The following is a 22,144-nucleotide window of genomic DNA, read 5'->3' as shown; positions in this document are numbered from 1 at the left end:
CACAATTTTGTGGACCCAGATTTCTATGGACCCAGAAGTATAAGATTGGGGTCCACAAATTTATGAGACAAAAATGAACCTCATTCAACTAGCGTAAGTTGTACGAGACACAAAATAAAACTTGTCGTGTAAGCACGCCGAAAAGTACCTTTGATTTGACTGTTTTGTACATACACTAAATTCCAGCGAATCTCTACTTTCCATTTTGTAGTTATCCTTTGTCAACGTCTCTGATCTTTCCACGTCATCCATATTTATCCTCTAAATTTTCCATTTTTCGGTTTTTCTCTTTCATCTCACTTTCCAGCTCTGCCCTTCCAGCTTCTTATTATTTATTTAATTATTTTTTAAAAAAATATACTCCTACTCAATATTTACACTTGTGTTTGTAGGTTGAATATGATGATCGCAGATTAATTTAGATAGAAAGAAATTCAACATTTTAACTTAATAAATTCGACTTTAAGATTTTTCATAAATATACTATACTTTTAAAATTATAAATTCATGAGTTTTCACATCAAAACTAGTAGGAAAAATGATACTGTATAACCGCCGTAAAAATAATAAACGAATATATATATATATATATATATATATATACTTGGTTTAATTGAGGGCAATGATCGTAAATAACTCAAATAGTATGCCTTATTTTTTTAAGCGACCTCCAATCTCACCTTCTTTATTAATAAGTCTGACAGAATACTATATAAACCCAGAGAACGTGACTTCTGTTACTTTCTCTCTCTATATATTTACATACACATGTATAATCAGTAGCATTATTGGTGAAGACATGGGGAATGCGAACGCCAGAGAAGACGGCGCCGTCGCTGGCGGAGGCGGTGGCGGTGGTGATGAGGTGTCGGAAAGAAGATCCAGTAATATTCAATCTGCAAATATTGGTGAAGATCACGCTCGGACAACGCGCGTGGCTTCAGCTGACTTAATGGTCAATTCTCCTCCGCAAAGCCCACATCGCTCTGCTTCACCTCTCTTGTTCGGACCTCAGGTTTCCATTTTTCTGTTACTTTCTCTGTTATGCGTGTATGTGTGTGTTTCTTTTTGTGTGTGTGGTGGTAGGATTAGAGGCGGATTTAGGATTTGAAGTAGTTGTGTAGTACAAATTATTTGAATTTAAGCATAAAAATATACTTGCATTATAGGAATAGTGTGTGTTTGAGTGCTGGCCTCGAAGCATTAGAGTTTAGACCCTATGTTAAATAGTTGATTGGGCACGACTTTTAAAAAAGAATAGGAAGGAAGACTCTTGAAACTTGTTGTTTAAAACCATATACAGATAATTTTGTGGCTATAAATCATGTCATTAAGAAGTTTAAAGTTAAATTCTTTTATAGAAAGGTATTATTTTTTGGGGAAGACTAAAAAGGGAAGAGCATCCCATAAAGTTTAGGGTAGACGCAAAAGCTACAATGTCTCCCAATGAATTTTCTGTACTAATGATGCCTAATGCATCCCCGAGAAAGAGGCGGTTGAAAAAAAGTTTATGCTTCAATCATGGTAGGATTATTGAAATTACTTATCAAAAAAGAATAAAAATAGTAGGATTATTGAAATCCTTTAGTGAATTCTTAGTCAATTGAATTTGGAGTTTGTGCGAGCTTTGCTCTGATTAAGGCAATTTTTATTCACAATAGTTGAGTTTTTATTTTACAAACTTATACTTGTTGATGAAATTAGTTTAAATTCTCTTCATCAAAAATTAGTTTAAATTCTTCTAGGTGAGGCTCATACAAGACCCTGGAAAGATGTAAATGTTCTAACTCTTTCGTCTTAGCTATCTTCACTAACAGATTTGAAATTCTGTTCATCTGTCTAAACAAAGGCATAAAGATTTAAATTTTGTGCTCATGTATTTTTGTTTGGAGATAGGAAGTCGAGTTAAATAAGCTAAATGGATAAAATGGTAGTAATGGATAAGAAGATTCTGATTTTAACAAATTTAGAATAATAAATCATGAACGATAAAAATTCAAATGGTGAATAATACAGTCGTCAAATTATGCTTATACATCCGTTGCTTAATGAGTAGGGTAGATTTAGGGATAGTGAACTAGATGAGATAAATAACTTACTTCAGAAATCCCTTATGGAATCACTTACTATGTCTGGATGTCAAAAAACAGATAAAAATAGCTGGGGATGGAGCTAGATGAGAGGTGTTTTATGGATATCCCTAGTTACTAGTTCAGAACTATGTTCATTTTATTTGCCTGTGTGTACCCATGTCGAGCAGCAGTGATGGTATTCATATGTTCCGTGTGGAAACTTAGGAATACAATAGAAATTTGCAAAAAGTTCCTGTTACTTACACCTTTATCAGCTACATACGTAATTGAGTCCATTAACATAGTTCATATTGCTTTAATATGTGGTAATCATTGCCATGTAGAATCAGATCTTCCCTAGTTGGGTTACATGTTATTGGCTTCTTGGAAACCAATAAGCTACTGATTGCTAATTGTTCACTTATGCAAGTCATTGGGTTTAATATCCTATTCAGGTGGCGATGGAGATGGTGCTGCAAGATAGAAAATAATAGAGTTTTGCAGAAAACAGTGGAGACTTTAGAATACATTGGGAAAGATTGATAAAAAACTGAGATGGACAGATGTGATAGATGGAAGAGGGGATGGTGGGGTTTGCTATGAGTTACATGGATCATTGGCTAATTGACACCTCTTTGGCTGCCTCTTGAAATCTACTTATGTATTTGGCTAGGAATTTGATAGAATCCGATACCCATAAGTACAGGGAATTGGGTTTTTCACAAACATTTGAATCAGATTCATTATTGTGCATTTCAGATCTCTTAGCCTAAGTGAAGCCTTAGATCATATGTCCTTCATTTTAGACTTGTCATAATATCATCTGATGTATCTGGGTGATGATCCCTGCAGTTACTTTTGGTGCCTATGGACTGAAAGGAATCGAAGATGGTTTGATGGAACCTCAACTCCAAATCACTCTCTCAAAGCTAGATGTTTGATTGATCTTTTTTGTTGGACTAGGTTAACCCCCGTAATTAGCACTGACCATTTTTGGACTTTGCTAGCTCCCTTGTTTTAGATTGACACATTGTAAAGGGGGTAAGAATCTTGTACTTTTGTTCTTTTGTGATTTTACATCTCCTTGATGCCTTTTAATGAAATACCTTCATCAAAAAAAGAAATCATCTGTCGCATCTGAATACGTGGCCACTATCCCTCGCATACCTTTTCCCTCCAATTGAATATCTCATTGACGGGGTAAAAGGTAGTGCATTTGTGGGTATGGCTGCACGCATTGCGTAAGTATGTGGACCTTGGTTGTGACAGTACTTTTTACCTTTTTCCTCCCTTGTCTCCCCTAATCTGTGCTCTTCCATTCTTCAGGAAAGCTTTTCAGTTTTGGGGGTTCCTATTATAACTTTTTAAGGTTTTCTTTTTGGGAATTGGTTTTATTTTTTATTATCTTGGGGGGGGGGGGAGGAAGGGGCTGTGGGAACATAGTTCGAAGAATTGTTCTAGGTCCATTCAGGAACTTGCAGTAATGCTTTTCCCGTTTCATTTGATTACTTGTATGACACTGCTGATGAGCTTCATGTCTTTTGTTTCATTACTGTAGAAGCACCAAGAAAGTGCATCTGTATACAAGTTTTCAGCATAGTGGATATACAAGTTCTTCCTAGAGTTCCTATAAAGTATTTAGTAACTCAAAAGTGTTTCCAAGTTGTATTCATCTTTCAATTTTTGTCCAAAAATATTAATATATACTGATATGTTAAGGCACGTGATGCAGCTTCCTTCTTCTCAAAACACCTACTGTTTCTTTCTCTCAAAATGAGCCATAATATGCAGGCAGGGCCTGTAATCGAAAAGGCTCTATGTGATTTTTGGTAGTTTTCTTCACATCTAGTTCCAGAATGCTACCCTCGAATTATGTGGCATTCGCCACTTTACATTGGATAAGTTAGAGAAAATAACTCTGAAGCTCAATTTGAATAGGCGATCTGTATATTCCGATGGACATATAACACCTTGTGCACATAAGCGATAGTCTCTTCTGGAGGCTTGATTGGGTGACACAGCCATCTGGAGTTCCAAACAGAAAAAACCTCTTATGTTTAATGGGGATTTTCTTCGATACCCTGCCATTAAATATTGATAGCAGGACTCCACAGCGAAGTTAACATATTTTCTGGCTTTCCATCTCAAAAATGGTTTTGTGGCTGATGAGTTTCATTTCTTGTTTGCTTATGTGGTATTATTAACATTTATGCTGTTATAATCAATCTACCTCCACAAAGATAGGGGTAAGGTTTGCGTACCCTCCCCAGACCCCACTATGTGGGATTATACTGGGATGTTGTTGTTGTTGTTATAATCAACATTATCGCTCAAACTATAGCTTTTCTAAACGGCCAAGAAGGGAAACATGTCCCTATGAGGTTGACCAATAACCAAAAGCAAGCGCCTCTTTTTTGTAGTTACCTTGGAGATAGAGCAGGAGAAGTTAGTTGCTTCTCGGGCACCCCAATATATCCCATAAATACTTAGGATTGTCTGATTTCGAGACTCAAATCCTCTCTTTTTATCCTCCTTTTCAGGTCCCAGTAGTTCCTTTACAAGCAGGGGATGGCCATCCTGCTACCGACCAAATGTGGGGCGATGAATCTCAGGATGCCTCTGATCATTCTCCAGAGAGTGGCATACCTATTTTGATAACATGGAGTTATGGTGGTAATAATGTTGCTGTCCAAGGATCTTGGGACAACTGGAGATCAAGGTAAACTCTGGCCTCTTGTTCAGGAGTTGATCCAGATTCAACCAAGTACTAGCTGCTGCGACAATTCCTATTAATGGAGTTTCTGAATGTTTCCACCAATGATATTTGCTTGCAGGAAGATTCTGCAAAGATCAGGCAAGGACCACACCATTCTGTTGGTCCTTCCGATGGGGATATATCATTACAAATTCATTGTGGATGGAGAAGTCAGATATATCCCTGATCTTCCATGTGTAGCAGATGAGACAGGCGTTGTCTTTAATCTTCTTGATGTTAATGTAAGTGAGTTTTCCGCCTCCTGATTAGTTGGTTGGGAAGCTGATTTACCTTTGGCTAGTGAATTGCTAATTGCATTATCGCAGTAGTGGCATCTTGATAACTTTAGCACATTTAGCAGTCTTCATTAATGTAATTAGTGAAATACTGACAAATAACTTTGTAGCGGAAGGGTAGGCAGAGTTTGCAATGTTGCAGCTTGGCATTGCCATTTTATTTCATTTTGTTTTGCCTTGTTCTAATCAAAGAGGAAATGTGCTTCTCTTGTATTTAGGAATAAAGGTGAAAATATCTCTTCAGACCTTAGGTGGTACCGGTGGTATGAAACTATCCTAATTAATATTTTATGCATAAATGGGTTATTTTTCAGTATGATCACAAAAGAGAGAAATTTATCTCAAGGGATTATTCACATATAGCTTCCTTAAATTTATATGCAGCTAAACGGGTTTGGTTGGTAGAGATAGGGGAATCAAGAGTTTTTAAAAGTGAAAAGCTACTGAACAAGGTAATAAAACCACTGAGATAGGGGAATCAAAAGTTTAAAAAGTGAAAAGCTACTTAAGAACAAGGTAATTCACTCTATACATATATGCAGTCTGATATATCATTCAGAAAGGTAAGGGGAAAACTTGTCTAAAAGGAAAATGAATCTCATGGAAAAAATTAGTTGATGGCGGATTAATGCATAAACATGTGACTGGGAAGCTTGCAGCGTTACTTAGAAGGACCATTCACCATGTATTTTCATGTGTGACATGCGCAAATGCTACGGCTGGTATATTTTGGTCGGAGGCTAAAAAGAATATTTTGCTATGCCTGCTGTTTCTTAAGGATATCGGCTCATACACATGGATAATACAATTTGCATCCTTCCTACAGGATAATGTGCCAGAGAACCTCGAAAGTGTTGCAGAGTTTGAGGCCCCACCATCACCTGACTCTAGCTATGGGCAAGGTTTGCTGGGAGATGAGGATTTTGCAAAGGATCCAGTGGCAGTTCCACCCCAACTTCATTTAACTGTTCTTGGTTCTGAAAACTCAGAAGAAACACCTTCTTCTCCGAAGCCCCAGCATGTAGTGCTTAATCACCTCTTTATAGAGAAAGGATGGGCTTCTCAATCCGTTGTTGCTCTTGGTCTGACGCAAAGGTTCCAGTCCAAATATGTTACTGTCGTCCTCTACAAGCCACTGAAGAGGTGACCCCGTGTTTACGTTCTAATCTTTTTGGAGCTTTCCGAGTGTGGTTGCTTTAAGATTCCACTGTTAATAGACCTGCTCAAGGTTCAACTTTCTTTAACCTCTGCTGTTGTACAATAGTTCCAAGTTTATCAGCAATGCATATTCATTCTCTTTGCAAGTAAACATCTTTAGGCATTTTAAGCGCTACTGCACTCAAATTCTTTTCTCACCTCCTTTTTTGGTGATTTTATGTTCATAAAGTTTTTTATTACAACACTTAGAAGGATTAATGTGCAAAATGAGAAAAGAATATATAGTTAGCTAATATTGCATCGCATGTTAAATCCCCATGATTTCTGAGAGAAAAAATTGGGATGTTAACTCGAACCTAAGCTGGTTGTTTCTTTTCTGCCATTTCCCTATGACATAGGCTTGTAATAACAACTATGCAATTATCCCATTTCATTACAATGCATGTTCTTTTGTGCAAGTCCCTGTTCTGTGCATTCTTTAGCGTTTACATTCTTCATATTGAGAACAACTTTGAAGGTCATCCGTGCGATCAGTGGCGGAGGCAGAATCTCCACGAAGGGGGTTCAAAAAAATTTTTTGTAGCGAGTGGGAATTGCACCCATGACCTTATGTAGATTTTGAACCCCCTTGACCACTAAACTACACTTTTGGATTGTGTTAAGGGGGTTCAAAACTTAATATATAGAGGTAAAAAACAGATTTTGCCTTATATATACAGTGTAATTTTTCCCTAAATCCGCCCCTGCGTGCGATTAAGCTGAAAAATTAGTATCTAATGCTAAGAAAGAATTAGGTAACAGGTTCTCAGATTAGCATAAATGAATAGATGATTTTTACTATTGTGACGGATGTGAAATTGTCTTTTCTACTGCTGGTCATGGGAGAGGATCTTATTCGAACACTAGTAGCTATCATGTCTAGTCTGAATATGCTGTAGAAGTTACAGGATTGTGCATCTCTCATGAACTTCCTTCCATTCCTGTTCGAGTTAAAGTTGTTTTTTGTGTTAGTTTTATCCTCCTTTGGCGTCTTCTGTGTGTACAAGATGAAATTTGTTCATTGTATAACCAGTTCATCTTGAGAGTTCAAATCTTTTGCCTTGTGATTTCGATCCAAATGAAGCCAAATCTTTGTCTTGTAAACAAGATGAAAGGAAAGTTCAATTTGCATCTTTTATAGCAAAGATGGAAAATGATGAAAGGGAAAGGACATGTTAGTAATAAGCCCCAAAAGGTTTAATGCTTTTACTTGTCTCGTAGCTTATTTTTAATTTTCCAATTAAAAGTTACTCGTCCTTGTAATGGATACTAGAAAATTATTCGAGGCAATTTGATCAATTAAAGTAAAGGGTTTTTAATATTTAAAATCACGAGGAATTATAGGGATGACAATTGGGGTAGGGCAGGGCAGGACAAGTTTTGGCCTACTAAGTTTTTAACCCGCCCTGCCCTATTTAGCATTTTTCAGAATTTGTCTTGCCCCGCCCCGTTTAGACTCTTCTTCATTTTTTTATTTTGTAATATTCTATTTAATTTTTTTAAAACATATGATTTTACAAAAAATGTGGGATTATTAGAGCAAAAGGAAACCAAAAGAAGATTTTCTCATATCTTTATGATATATTTGAAATAAGGTGAGAATGGAAAAATTAAAACATTCGTGAATAAAACAATATGCACATATTGATGAAATATATATTGGAGATTACAAATCAAATTAATTAAATAATTTGTATTCAAAGACAATCAAATAATGACAAATTTCCTTTCAGTTTGGAGGACATCAACGATTTTGGCATTTCAAGAGTTCATCCTAATCATTTTATCTGTAACAAGTTTTAATTATAAACATCAGTCATTGAACTTCTTTCTGGGAGATAATTAGAAAGGAAATATTTTTTTAATAATTAGTAGAAAACAATTGGAAAGGTGAACTCTACAACACCTGAGCTTATACATAAAACGCATTATAATGCGTATATTCACAGTAGGAATTGGGAAAAAAGAACAAAAATAACCTAACCCAGTTATTAACTTGGAATTTGCCCCTGCCCTGCCCTATTAAAATTTTTTAAAAATAAAATTTTCCCCTGTCCTGCCCCGCCCTATTTAGATTTTGCACTGCCTTGCCCTATTAAGAGTTTTCCCTGCCCCGCCCGCCCCGCCCCAATTGCCATCCCTACGAGGAAAGCTTTTGTTAACCCCCTCCGCCCCCCGTCCCGCCTCAATTGCCATCCCTACGAGGAAAGCTTCTGTTATCAATTCATATATTCTCATTCTAGGGGCTTTGCATCTGAAGTTTGTTCCAAGGTGAGCTTCTATTAGCTCTTGACCAGAATTGACACCTCTTATAAGTCGCATCAATCTTTTATTTTGCATTTTCATGCGCTCAAATACAGTGCGACTCACGCTATCAATCATGTCAGCAGAACGTGTGGAACTTGTACACCTTTGGGCCTACAACAGGTATTCAATTGAAACAAGGCCGACTTGTGGTGTCTAAATGAGATATCGTGGAAACTTTAGATATCTCCATATTATTTTGATGGTACCTTCACTGTCCTAGAGAAATAAAAATTATTTAATGTTGGCATCGTACCTTGCGATCGAGATGGAAGGTTGGATTCTCATCTCACTCTTACATTTATCTCATATCAACTTGGTAAAGACTAGAAGACAAGCCTAATAGATGCCTAGACACAGACCATTTCAAGTATCACAACCATAATAATCACTGAGTGCAGCCCGATAACCCCCCACCCACCCACCCATCAACAACAACAAACCTGGTTTGATCCCATAAACGGGGTCTAGGAGAATAGTGTGTATACTGACCTTACCCCTACCTCATAGAGATAGAGAGACTGTTTTTGATAGACCCTTGACTCAAAGAACAATGAAAATAAAGCAACCAAGTAGCAAAGAATATATAGTAGCAACAACGTAACATGGTAATAGGTGTGGAAGCCACAACATGTAATAATAAAGAACCATAAATGGGAAATTACAGAAATAGTTCTAGTACTACTGGTCAGCATAGGAGGAACACACTACTAGCTGTCAACCTACAACCCTAATTCTCGATCTCTACACCTTCCTACCTTGGGTCATATCCTCGGTAAGCTGAAGCAATGACATGTCATGTCTAATTACCTCTCCCCAATACTTCTTAGGCCTGCCCCTTCCCTTCCTCACACCTGCCATGGACAATCTCTCACATCTCCTGACCGGAACATCTATGTCTCTCCTCTTCACACGCCTGATAACCCACCCCAAAATTCAAATATTTTTATTCCACATTCAGCGAAATATCCCAAGTAGTATTTTGTTCATGTCCACTTGTTTTGGCGTAGAATTTAAGCTGATTGAATAAAATCAAACTTTTGACATCTTTCTTCTTTGTCGCCACAAATACGCTTTAAGTCAACTTTGTTATACCTTTACTGTCAGCCTTCGTCGCTACAATAGCTCCAAAAGTACCTATTAGCGGCAACTAAACTCGTCACTAAAAAGCAACAAATACACTACCAAAGAAGCGTTCCACAACATTGACTTAGGACCTGTTTAGACATAGATTTCCAAATATTTTTAAAAAAAGCTGATATGGGTGAAATTTGATTTGAAATTAAAAATATATTTGTACATGAATTTTGGGCAACCTATTTGCATGGTAGGTTGCTTGTCTTAGTGGCGACCGTGTCGCTAAATACTACTAGTATTATATCTTCAGTTGCTATTTTAGTCGCAAAATTACCTATTCGCGACAACTAGTGGGTCGCTTATTGTTAAACCTCCGCCAATTGAGCTCGACTTGACAACAAGAGTGTTGTCATGAGGCAGCAAGAGTGTTGCTAAGCTAAGGTGCAGGAGCAGCACCAAGGCAAAAATGGGAAACAGGCAAGTGATGGCCAAGGCTTTGACGGAGGCGAGGCAACTTGGCATGGGCTTGACAATGAGTTGCGGGCTGAGGGTGGCACTTGATCATGACAAAGGCATCAAGGCATGAGGCATTGATGCCATACCAAGGCAGAAACGATGAGGCAAAGGCAGGCTAATGTGCAACGGGAAGGCAGTGCGCGGGCAGACTTGTCATGACATTGAGTTGCGGCAAACGGGCCAAGTTTGTAGGCAATGGCAAAGGCAAATTGTGGCACAATGCAGCTGGATACAATGGCATTGGCGCCCGGTCCAAGCCAAGGCACAAAATTGGGCAGCAAGTCTTGGATTGACGAAGTCAATGGCGGTTACGGCACATGCTGTGCACATGGACAGCAGTTGGGCTTTGCTAAAATGCTGGCAGGAGTTAGCAACATTTTTGGGCCATGATCACACTATCCTTTAGCATGATTTACATTATCCTAGTAGTTGAGGGTGTCAACTACACTAAGCTAAAGTAGTGGGCTGAGTGGGCAAGTGCCTAAGCCTAAAAATAGGCAACTATTGTATAAATAGGGTTGGTTCATACATTATAAATGGACAGCACCCTTTCCCTTTGGAGAGGAGAGTGAAAAACGTGTAAGAGTGAGTTAGGAAGAAGTCCTAAAGAGTAGTCTTGTGAGGGTCAAGAGTGATCTTCATTCTATACGCGGACGTACTTTTGAGTTTCAGTTTCTTTGTATGCTCGAGTTAAATACAAAGTTGGGAAAAGAGTTTCCTGTATATTGTGCCTTTTGTTCACTTTAATTTTCTGTCCCTTTATTTATTTTTCGTTGCCTAAAATCAGTCTAAGCTTACTACGTTGAAAAGTTGCCTAAATTAATCTAAGTCTAAAGTTACTGAAATTTTGGCCAAGTGTTGGAGCAGGCTAAAGTCAAGTCGAGACTTGGCTGCCGCGCGGGCTGTTGTTTTAGTGTGACATAAAACACGCTTGTGACACTTGTTATGGTGGCGACATCGTCGTCCCAGATATCTTCACTAGCAACTTCCTAGCCACTCTAGTTTATTTGTATTATTTTGACTAGCGAGCTATTCTACCACAATGAGAGCTATTCTACCACAATGACCAAGAGGACCCCTGGGAGCATGGAAGCCAAAAGTGTTTACACGAGACAAAATCCAACTGTATTTCCACAAGATGAATCTTGCTTGCTTAAAAAGAAAATTGAACATTCTAACATAAAATTGAAAGGCAAATCGACACGAATTAGAAGTCAGAAATAAAGAGCAAACATACCCAAGAATCTGGAATATCAACAAAATTAGCCACTCAGAATGAAACACATAAAATCTCCAATTGTCATAAGTTCAAAATGCTGGAATTTAAGAAGAAAAAACTAAGACTTGCTGACAAACAGAGCAGACAAGCATATACTGAAGAGTAGCACTACAAAACAATGCGAGTACGAAAACAGGCAAGCACCCAAACAAATCTAACAACGTCAAAGAACGTATCCTAACCAAATATAGAAATCTCATCCAATTTATCTGCTCCGTTTCCAGCTTTTTTTTGTAATTTTTTACTTCTAAGAATTAAGTCGAGTTGATCAGAGTTCTCACTTGGCCATCATGACTTTGACGAACTCCTCATAGTTGATCTGGCCATCACCATCCACATCAGCTTCACGAATCATCTCATCAACTTCTTCATCAGTAAGCTTCTCGCCTAGGTTTGTCATGACATGGCGCAGCTCGGCTGCAGAAATAAATCCGTTCTGATCCTTGTCGAACACTCTGAAAGCTTCCTTGAGCTCCTCCTCAGAATCAGTGTCTTTCATCTTGCGAGCCATCAGGTTAAGGAACTCCGGGAAATCAATGGTTCCATTTCCATCAGCATCTACTTCATTGATCATGTCTTGAAGCTCAGCCTCAGTTGGATTTTGTCCCAATGACCGCATCACTGTCCCAAGCTCCTTAGTGGTGATGCAACCTGTAGCATATTTCGCAATAATTACTAAATACGTATAGACATTATGTTAGAATCATACAATACTTAAAAAGGCTTTTTACTCATGTTATTCATTCTACCAGCAAAACAGTGATCCGGATCAAACTAGAAAATTCAAGACAAGTACAAAACAACGGGAATAGCCGAATACAGATTTCATCAAAGAGATGAAAGATGTACGATAAAAACTAACACACCATTAACCACCTCCACGACTTCAATTTATAAAATATAAGGAAGAGAAATTAAAGCAGCTATTCTGTTTTAGGTGTTACAAAAAATTAGCTTATGTAACACTGCTAAATCTGAAACTTCCTGGGGGAATATTTATCAGCTAGCGGGTAAGAAAAGCAAACATAAGTATATAACTCAATATACTGGAAAACGTCAGTCTGCACCAGAATAATGAACTAACTGCTGTATACAACAAACCCAGTATAGTCCCACAAGTGGGGTTTGGGCAGGATAGTGTGTACGCAACCTTACTACCATTCTACCAATATTCGGTACGGGGTCATTCATAGCTTACTATACCTTCCCTTCCTTCGGCTGGCTTCGCCCTATCTATTCATCTATTTTCTCAAATGATATAACTAACTGCTGCATATTTAAAAATAGAGATAGGGAACATCAGTAATGTCTAGGGAACAGTCACACTGGCCAAAATGTCTAACGCGGATTGAAGTCAGAACATTTCATTTAACCATTTGAGTGAACATCCTTCCCAAAAGACAAGCATAAACTTTCTCACAAGTTAAAGCATTTTATGAAAACTTACACAATCCCACTACCAACAAGTCATCATACCGAACAAAATGGATTATATTCATCATTAAACCAAAAATATCATGAATCAACAGAAGGACTGCTAGTTAGGAAACGCTTAAGAGGTTCAACCATTTTAAGAGATGTTAACTGATTTCAGCCAAATACAATTTCAACAGCACCATTCTGATGCAATCCCCAAATTGCCCATTTGTCAAAACCAAACAATCCTCAAGTTCCCACAATCAATCAAACAAGTTAACAATACCAACAAGGACAGCTGTTGACCAACACTGAAAATCCACCAACTTCACATAGATCAAACTCACATCCATTTCGACTACAAGTTGAAGCAAAACCCAGGTTCAAAATCAAATCTTTATCAAACATATTCCAAATAAAAACAAAGAAAGAGCATCCCCAAGGTTATTTTGAAGTGTAAGTTTTCCACGTAGTGATACAAATTGACTACCATACTCACCGTGAAAAGATGCTAGGTTTTGGCAGTGGGTGCATTTGTATCAATGGTCTCCATTCCACTACGAGGGTCTATTGAAAACAGTCTTTCTACCTTCACAAGGTAGGGGTGAGGTCAGCATACACACTACCCTCCCTAGACCCATCTACGGGACTACACTGGGTATGTTGTTGTTGTCTCCATTCAAACTATATATTGAATGGAATAATCTTTCCTAATATTTATGAATTTAAAATAAGTTTGCACTCATTTTCACAAAGGGTAATTGGTTTCAATGGTATTCCACACTCATTCACTTCAAAAGTTGGATCCACCTTTTTTACTGTGGTGTCCGGGTCATCTCGCTTGCACCTTGACTATTCTGGTGTCCGGGTCATCTCGCTTGCACCTTGACTATTCTGGTGTCCGGGTCATCTCGCTTGCACCTTGACTATTCTGGTGTCCGGGTCATCTCACTGCACCTTGACTATTCTGGTGTCCGGGTCATCTCGCTTGCACCTTGACTATTCTGGTGTCCGGGTCATCTCACTGCACCTTGACTATTCTGGTGTCCGGGTCATCTCGCTTGCACCTTGACTATTCTGGTGTCCGGGTCATCTCGCTTGCACCTTGACTATTCTTGTGTCAGGGTCATCTCGCTTGCACCTTGACTATTCTGGTGTCCGGGTCATCTCACTTGCACCTTGACTATTCTGGTGTCCGGGTCATCTCGCTTGCACCTAGAATAATCCACCGGGTACCTACTACCTCGGATCCACTCATCCTCACTCAACATCAAGTCACTCATAGATCACAAATTGGTCAAGAAAAGGCAACACAACATGTGGATCTAGCCCTTCAAATCACACTGCTTTTAGCTCAAACCATATATATATACATACATACAAACAATTTAAATAGATACACACACATATATACATAAATAGAAAGTAAGGGTTCTGAGCCATCGACTCTAAATCTAGGATCAATTATAGGCCAGACCCAGAAAAAGTAAACACATAAATAGGAGAAAAAACAACAAATTTAATAATTTTGGCATCTGGGTATTATCGAAAGTGATTAAAGATACAATTTTTATTCAAACAAATGGTATATTATGAAGAAAAATGTTAGGAATAGTAAAGAGCTGACCATCTCCATCCTTATCGAAAAGGCTGAAAGCTTCTTTGAATTCAGAGATCTGATCATCTGTGAGCTGATCTGCCATTTCTTCTTCTTTTAGGATTTCAAAGGGAAGTTTGCAAAGTGGAAAATGAGAGAAAAATGGGACAAAGATGATTGAGAAGAAAAATGAACAAGTGCGTGGCAACTTGGAAATATGGGGTGGCAATTATATAGGGTAGTAATGGTCCAAATATTTGGAGGGGTTGTGGGGTTGGGCATCTTATGCTTTTCCTTTTTCTTTTTTTTAATAATTATACAACAACAATAACAACAATCCAGTAAAATATTATAATTGGGTCTGGGAAGGGTAGTGTGTACGTAGATCTTACTTCGACCCGAGGAGATAGGGAGGTTGTTTCCAAAATACCCTCGGCTCAAGACGACGAAAAGAAACACTATATTAGTATCATCAACAGAAAAATCAAGAACAACATAAGAAAAACAATAACAATAACCAGTAAATAAAGTCCGGCACAATGAAAATAGAGAATAGTGTGAACACAACATTAACCACTAGCAGTCGGAGACACAACCCTATCAGACTAGCCTCAATCACCTTTTAACCTACAATCCTAACGTGCGACCTCCGCATCTTCCTATCAAAGGTCATGTCCTAGAAATTTGAAGTCACATCGTGTCCTGTCTAATTACTTCTCCTCAATACTACTACTACTACTACTACTACTACTACTACTAATAATAATAATAATAATAATAATAATAATAATAATAATAATATAATAATGGTGTTCGCCTGGTTCGCACCTCAATTATGGCATACCTTGCATTAATAGACAACTCTACCAATCAAGCTTGAAACTTTTTTCCTTTCTTATATAATATTGTCGTTTATTCTTAACTTATCATAGAAGGGAACAAAAATTTGCTTTTATAGTTGTTTATGAGTTTATGGAAATTTGTTTAGTCAAAATATTACACTTTTCTTTCTTATTATTGCTATTGCCATCTCAAATTACTTGGCACTATAGCACTTTCTTATAATTAGAGATTAGTCTGCTATTTTATCCTCACTTTCTCAATGATATGACGACTTGTGTCCATTTGATAGAAAAAAACAAGTTGTTTCTTAGTTCTCACTATGGCATTCTTTGCAATATTTTCATACTTAGCTTTTGTATAATTTTTTTTTTTTCTTAAACTTTATATCCGATTGAATAATATCAAACAAATTAGGCCGAAAAGAGTATAAACTAAAGAAAAGAATTCCTATGAAGAGTGAAGCAAGAGAAAACTCTGCCACTTCTTTACATTCTCTTACCTTTTTTTCCTTCTCAGAAAGCTGGGAGATTACTACTTCTATCTACCATAGGACAAAAGAAATCCAAATGAACCCACTAAATTAGGAAAGATTACAAATCACTCGACAAAACTAGCCTCTCATTTTGAATGACATATGGTTGTCTATTCTAATGATGGATGTACGTCACAAAAAGTACTCAGTATTAACAAAAGTAGTACTCTCTCGGTTCCAATTTATGTGAACCTGTTTGATTGAGCACGTAGTTTAAGAAAAAAATGAAGACTTTTGGAATTTGTGGTCCTAAACAAGTCCAAATGGGGTCTAGAGTATTTGTGTGGTTATAAAAGCTTTTCATTATGGGTAGAATTGTAACTTTAAGCTAAATTGTTACCAAATTTAGAAAGGGTTCATTCTTTTTGGAACGGACCAAAAAGAAAATAGGTTCACATAAACTGGAACAGAGGAAGTAATTCATCTGTCATGTCCTTGAATTGAAATTGGAGAGAATTTTTTCGATTATTCATCACCCCTATGGCTTGACTTGAGAATATCATATCCTGAAAAGAGTTGAAACCCATGTTGTAACTGTTTAATTTTATAACTGAAAAAATTCGGGAGCAATCACAGCACGACTCACAACTCGATTAATAGTGAACATGCTATTCTAACCTTCTCAACTTATATGCAAGGGCGGAGCTAGGGTGGCGGAAGGGGGTTATTTGAAAGAACAACATTATTTTTTATGCATAAATAATAGATGTTAAAATCCCCTTCGCATGTTCGTCTGTTAACTTTTTAATATTCCGAATTCCCTTGTTAAAACCTGGCTCCGCCACTGCTTATAAGACAGGCTTTTACATGTTAAGAGCAAAAAGGTTACAAAGGACTCATCCATGCCTTTGATTATCCATACCTTATAGTTCAGACCAAGCAGAATTCTCTGTCTGAGGACTTTATGTGAAAATAAAGTGACAAACTCCTTGGATCAGATAGAGTTGTGAAAGAGACTCAGGTTAGACTCTGAAGGCACCATAAAAATATGCCTTACAAGCCCGAAAACCACGACCAAGAACTGATGAAACTTCTTTGATCACTTCCTAGATTTCTTTCTTGATTTCGATGAAGGCTTGGATTGCTCGGTGCTTGCATTCTGAGAGGCTAATTTGGAATTGGCTGGCTGGTTTGATTTTGTATCGTTACTAATCGCTGCCTCTTTCGCAACTGCTCCCTGAGAACCTCTAATTTGAGCTGCTCTCTTGTCCTTTCTCTTTGGTCTATAACTAGACCTTTCCCTCTTCGGAAGCCACCTCTCTGGATCAGGTGGAGGCCCTGGGTTGGCTGGATCGAAGCCCTTTGGGTATTTCGGTTTTCTCTTCCTCTTTTTCTTTGCCTTATCCTTACCCTTGGCTTCAGTAACACCGACAATAGGAACAGTCTCAACATGCTTTGCACCAGAAGTTTTCTCCAAACTATCGACATCAATAGATTTCAAGCCGGGTAGTGGTTTTAGTTGCTTCTCATAAGCTTCTGCTTTCTCTACATTTCCATGGGCAGCAGTCTGGATCAACCCAACCAAAGCCTCAATACTTCCATGGCTTTTCACAAGCTCCTCATATAGGCGCGCCGCCTCCTCCTTTCTTCCATGCCTCAACTTAAAAGCAGCAGCCTCCTGCATGATGCTACTGAGCTTATTGTTTTCTGTCATTGCATTTGACCACCATCTGATGGCAGAATCAAACACAGCATCGGCACCATCAATATCTCCTGCCCTTTCCTTGAGAGAAACGAGGGTCGCAACAGTTGCAGGTTTGTGTTGAATGTCAGGAATTTTTGCCAGAGACTCAGCTGCAATCTGAGGATGGCCAGCAGCAGCAGCAACCTGTGCCCTTGCAAGCAGGATGACTTTGCACTTGTCAGGAAACTTATCTGCAAAATGTCCTAGTATTTCTTCAGCTTTACCAGCTTTATTCTCTCGCACATGCACAGCAGCTTGAAGAAGTACTGGCATCAAGCTACCAGGAAATAAATCCGGTAAAACTGCAACAAGTTCTCGAGCCTGTAATAATCCATGAACTAAAATTAAGCATCTAAAGAAGAACACGCAATAACCAGCCGTAGCTCGGGGTCTTCTTTTTTGCTTCTTATGTATTTCCATTTAACCTTGAAAAAAGAAAAAAGAAACAAAATGAAATGTTAGGTTTCAGATTAATTACCTGATCCATCTTATTAGAATGAAGTAGCAGTAGCATCCTATTGGTGTATATAGCTTCCCTTTGCTTTTGAGAAAGCTTCAAGTCCAGTCCACGACCAAGCTGGAACTTTTGTGGTCCATCACTTTTCTCTACTAGCTTATCAAGTTTCCTTAGGCCATCAGATACATCTTTAGGACCTTTCAAAGCGATGAGGTTATTTACTGCCACAGCAAGTGACGACTCATCTGCCAAATTTCTTTTCACGAGGTTGGTATAAGATGCAACAGCTTCTTGTGTGTTTCCTAGAATCTGCAATAACACATAGATATTCATGTATTTGCAACACATCAAGGCAAACAGAAAAGTCGAACTCGTGTTATAAAATAATTTTACCTGTTGAACATATGCAAGTTGAACAGCAATGGGTGCCAATTCGACTTCAACATCATCATCAGCTAAATTCTCCTCCATTAGTGTTTCCTGACCAATTCTGTTATTTCACCAGCAAAATTAGCAAGTTATCTCATTTGTGTCCAAGCACATATTAAGAACTGGAAGTTCCAAACCCTACAGTCAATACAGCACAGACAAGCACCACATGGAAAAAGAATAGGCAATCTCTTATAACGGTTATTAATATTTGTTTCAGACTTGTGGTACTAGGCATACAGTGTAGATCCTTGATACAGTGTAGATCCTTGATCCTTTCAGCAGCACAAAGTGTAGCTTGGGTTATATTAATCAGCTTAAAGGAACATGTTCTCTGCTGATTCCACACTTCTTGATGTTGAATTACTCTTAACTGTTCCAAATCAAGTTTGTCACATGGGGTTCATCAAAGAGAAACTAATTAAGAATCTCATACTAAATACAAGACTTAACAAATTCACTAATCCTTAAAAACCGTGCCGGTGACATGTATGACCTTGTAAACTATAAGCTTCAAAAATCTCCTACCTTCGAGCTGACAATAGCAGTTGCTCAGCATCCTTGTACTTCTGCCTCTCAATTAAAGAGCAGGCGGTGTTATATGCCAATTCAAAACTGCTAGTTGCTTTAACTCTGATGGAATCCAGAGTTCCCTGCACATCAGAAGCTCTTCCAGCAGAAACCAAACCAGCAACAAGATTAATTTCTAAGGAGTCTATCTGGGGCTTTTGGAGCTTTTGATATATATCCACAGAAGCTTCCATCTTTCCCAAACGATATAAAATCTGAGATTCCAACAGCATTGATGCAGTACTTCCTTCTTGCCCCGTTAAGGACTCCAACGCTTGATCCAGTTTATTTTGCCTATATAAGCAATAAGCCTTCGAAAGAGCAACATCACAATGAAAAGGAACATGTTAATGAGAGATAACTTCCATTGCTGAAGAAAAATGAACTCTTTTCCTGGTAAGCATAGGGGTTTGCAATAAGGTGAACAAAGAAATCATATTGCTAAATCTCCTTACAATTAAATTCATAGCGAAGTCTTGACTGAGAAACCAAATATTTCAGAAAGTAATTTTTATAAGGATTTTCGAAAGTAACTTCATCGCTCAAGTTCTAAACATATTAATAGAAACAAAAACTGTGAGGGTGTAAGGCAAATGGAAATCCATAAGCATTGACATGCCTTGGTTTCCTCGTTATTCCTTAACACTTTCCAGAGAAAACTGCTCACAAAAAGGCTCAACAACTACAAATATCTCTTCAATAGCAGAAGCTTCTCCTGCCTTCTAAAATCCATTTGAAATGTCCAATTAAGCAATCAAACTGCAAAATTCCAAAGGTTTATTAAGGTCTCTTCATTGTTCCAACATTTAAATTAACTAGGGAGTCCACTGCACAAAGGCACCTCAACTAAAAGCCACTCAATAGAGCGTCTGATTGTTACCAGTTATGGAGAATGTAGTAGTATATGAATATACCAGAGCACTCTTCTATATGTATGGTATGTCTTTGTCTAATATAGAAACATCATTCCAATACTTTTACTTTTAATTAGTTTGGCCTTATATGAAAGAGAGCAATGTCAAATTATAAAGCTCTTACCAGACATGTAATAGAATCCTTTTCTTGGTTGTCAGTTATCACCTGATCTGCCCATTAACCATTTTAAGCCTTTCTCACTCAATTATTTTCATTTCTGATCAGCTTCTAAAGCTTTACAGTACAAAGAGAGTTGCCATCTACCTACATGGCTACGCCATATTCATGTAAAACGAAATGTTTTAGAACTGATATTAGCAGATATCTTATGTCACAGCAGAAAAAAAGTGTGACTAGGATCACAAAAGTAGCTCAGATAATCCAAATATTAAAGTTCCCTTTCAGGTGAAATTTCCAAGTTAGGGAACTCGAGTAATTGCTCTCTGAACTGAAGTTACAACAACACTTCAATCACGAATTAGGTTTTTCTATTAAAAATCTATGTATCCATTCCCCTCTATCCAGGCCCGTAAAATCAGGATCCGTGATAGTTAGACTATTTTTAGTCTAGCCTTTCAACCTGCAACAACCCTTCTCATTTATCCGAACTCGGCACCAGCTATGTTAGGCAGAGTTCAATGTTCAAATATTTATCTGGGAAGTTTCTTATAAAGTATAAATTACCTTGAAAAAGCTAAGATCAATAGCAGCTTTTTTGGACTCTTGAATAGCAACTAGCGCTTCTCCAATACTATCAGCTTTGATTAATGCCACCACTTACAGCGAATCGCGTCCTCATCTCCAGGCGCAACAGCTAGAACTTCAAAACAAATTCATAAATTTTCATCAAACGAAGTTCACAAATTCTTTTTGTTCAAGATGGTATGCACAATCAAGCAAACAAATGACACAACTCGGAAATGAACATGTTAGGTATAAGAAATTGAACTAGTTATAATCAAAGACTTAGACTGCTTGTTCATATAAACAAAATTCATCATATTTCATCACATAAACTCAGAGAGTGTCATGATTTCACCGAATTAAATACTTACACACACTTAAAACCTACATATATCAACAGATAGCAGAATTCGGAATGAAAATGTGGAATGCAAGTGAGATTTGACCACTTATTCACATAAAACAAAATTCATAAAATTTCATCAAAGGAACTTTAAAATTTCCACAAGTTCATCAAATTCAATACTGTATACACAATAAAGTACACAGACATGACAAAATAACACCATTTCAAAATGAACATGTGAATACAAGTGAAATTGCACTGACATTGGTTTGAAACTTCAACGGCTTGCTCATACAAAAAACTTCAACGTCAGAAAATGTCCCCAATTCATCGTTATACACAATCAAACACACATAGATGAAGGGAAAAAACAGAATTTTGGAAATGCACGTGTGTGATGCATGTGCAATTGAACTGATTTAGATAGGAAACTTTGACGGCAAAATTTCATTAAATTTCACTAAACGAAATTTCAGAGTAACGGTCATAAATTTATTTAATTTACGACTGTATACACGATCAGATACAGAAGCATGAGAAAAATAGTAGAATCAAAAAATGAAAATGTGTAATGCAAGAAAAATTGCAAAATTCACTAAATTTCATTATACTAACTTCATGAAATATCATAAACTTACAAAATTTACGACTGTATACACGATCAAGTACGGATGCACGAGAGAAATAGCAGAATAAATAAGTGAAAATGTGTAACGCAGTAAAATTGAGTTAATTTTGATAAAACTTTGAGGGCAAAATTCATCAAATTTCACTAAACGAACTTTAGGAAATGTCATAAGTTTATTAAATTTAAGACGGTATACACAATCCAACACAGATGCATGAGAAAATAGCAGAATAAATAAGTGAAAATGTGTAATGCAAGTAAAAATTGCAAAATTAATTAAATTTCATTAAAAGAAGTTAAGGAAATGTCATAAATTTGCTAAATTCATTGAATTCACGAAATGCGAGTAAAAATTGAACTGACTTTGATCAGACACTTTGACGGATTGTTCATACTCGGATCGTTGAATGTGGCGATTGACCGATGTGAAGAGATCTTCGAGGCCAACAGCGCCAACTGTCGCCGGCGAACCCTTGGGTTTGTCTTTAGGCTTCGGAGCCATTGGAATTTGAGAGGCTTTTTTTTTTTTTTTTTGCTGCTGAAAATG

At 37.5% G+C, this 22,144-nt stretch overlaps 2 protein-coding genes and 1 pseudogene across 3 annotated transcripts; 1 reads left to right on the top strand and 2 right to left on the bottom strand.

Annotated features, from left to right (window-relative positions):
- Positions 1–720: 720 nt before the first annotated feature.
- On the top strand, positions 721–6,432 carry LOC104236756 (SNF1-related protein kinase regulatory subunit beta-1). The gene is made up of 4 exons (XM_009790753.2): positions 721–1,015; positions 4,613–4,791; positions 4,907–5,069; positions 5,950–6,432. Exons 1-4 carry the CDS (start codon positions 800–802, stop codon positions 6,268–6,270), a joined length of 879 nt encoding a protein of 292 aa, XP_009789055.1. The 5' UTR covers positions 721–799; the 3' UTR covers positions 6,271–6,432.
- A 5,006-nt stretch (positions 6,433–11,438) lies between these two features.
- LOC104236757 (calmodulin-7) lies at positions 11,439–14,759 on the bottom strand. 2 transcript variants are annotated; one of them, XM_009790754.2, is made up of 2 exons: positions 14,540–14,759; positions 11,439–12,147 (listed from the first exon to the last, which is right to left on the bottom strand). In XM_009790754.2, the coding sequence occupies exons 1-2, from the start codon at positions 14,613–14,615 to the stop codon at positions 11,774–11,776; spliced, it is 450 nt and encodes a 149-aa protein (XP_009789056.1). In that variant the 5' UTR covers positions 14,616–14,759; the 3' UTR covers positions 11,439–11,773. The 2 variants fall into 2 exon arrangements, with proteins under 2 accessions (XP_009789056.1, XP_009789057.1); XM_009790755.2 differs by lacking the exon at positions 14,540–14,759 and adding an exon at positions 13,723–14,499.
- A 1,653-nt stretch (positions 14,760–16,412) lies between these two features.
- LOC104236758 (uncharacterized) lies at positions 16,413–22,144 on the bottom strand (annotated as a pseudogene).

Source organism: Nicotiana sylvestris, chromosome 10 (genome assembly GCF_000393655.2).
Source record: "Nicotiana sylvestris chromosome 10, ASM39365v2, whole genome shotgun sequence".
NCBI lineage: Eukaryota > Viridiplantae > Streptophyta > Magnoliopsida > Solanales > Solanaceae > Nicotiana > Nicotiana sylvestris.
The sequence above is the reverse complement of the archived record's forward strand: the minus strand, read 5'-3'. Positions and strand labels throughout refer to the sequence as shown.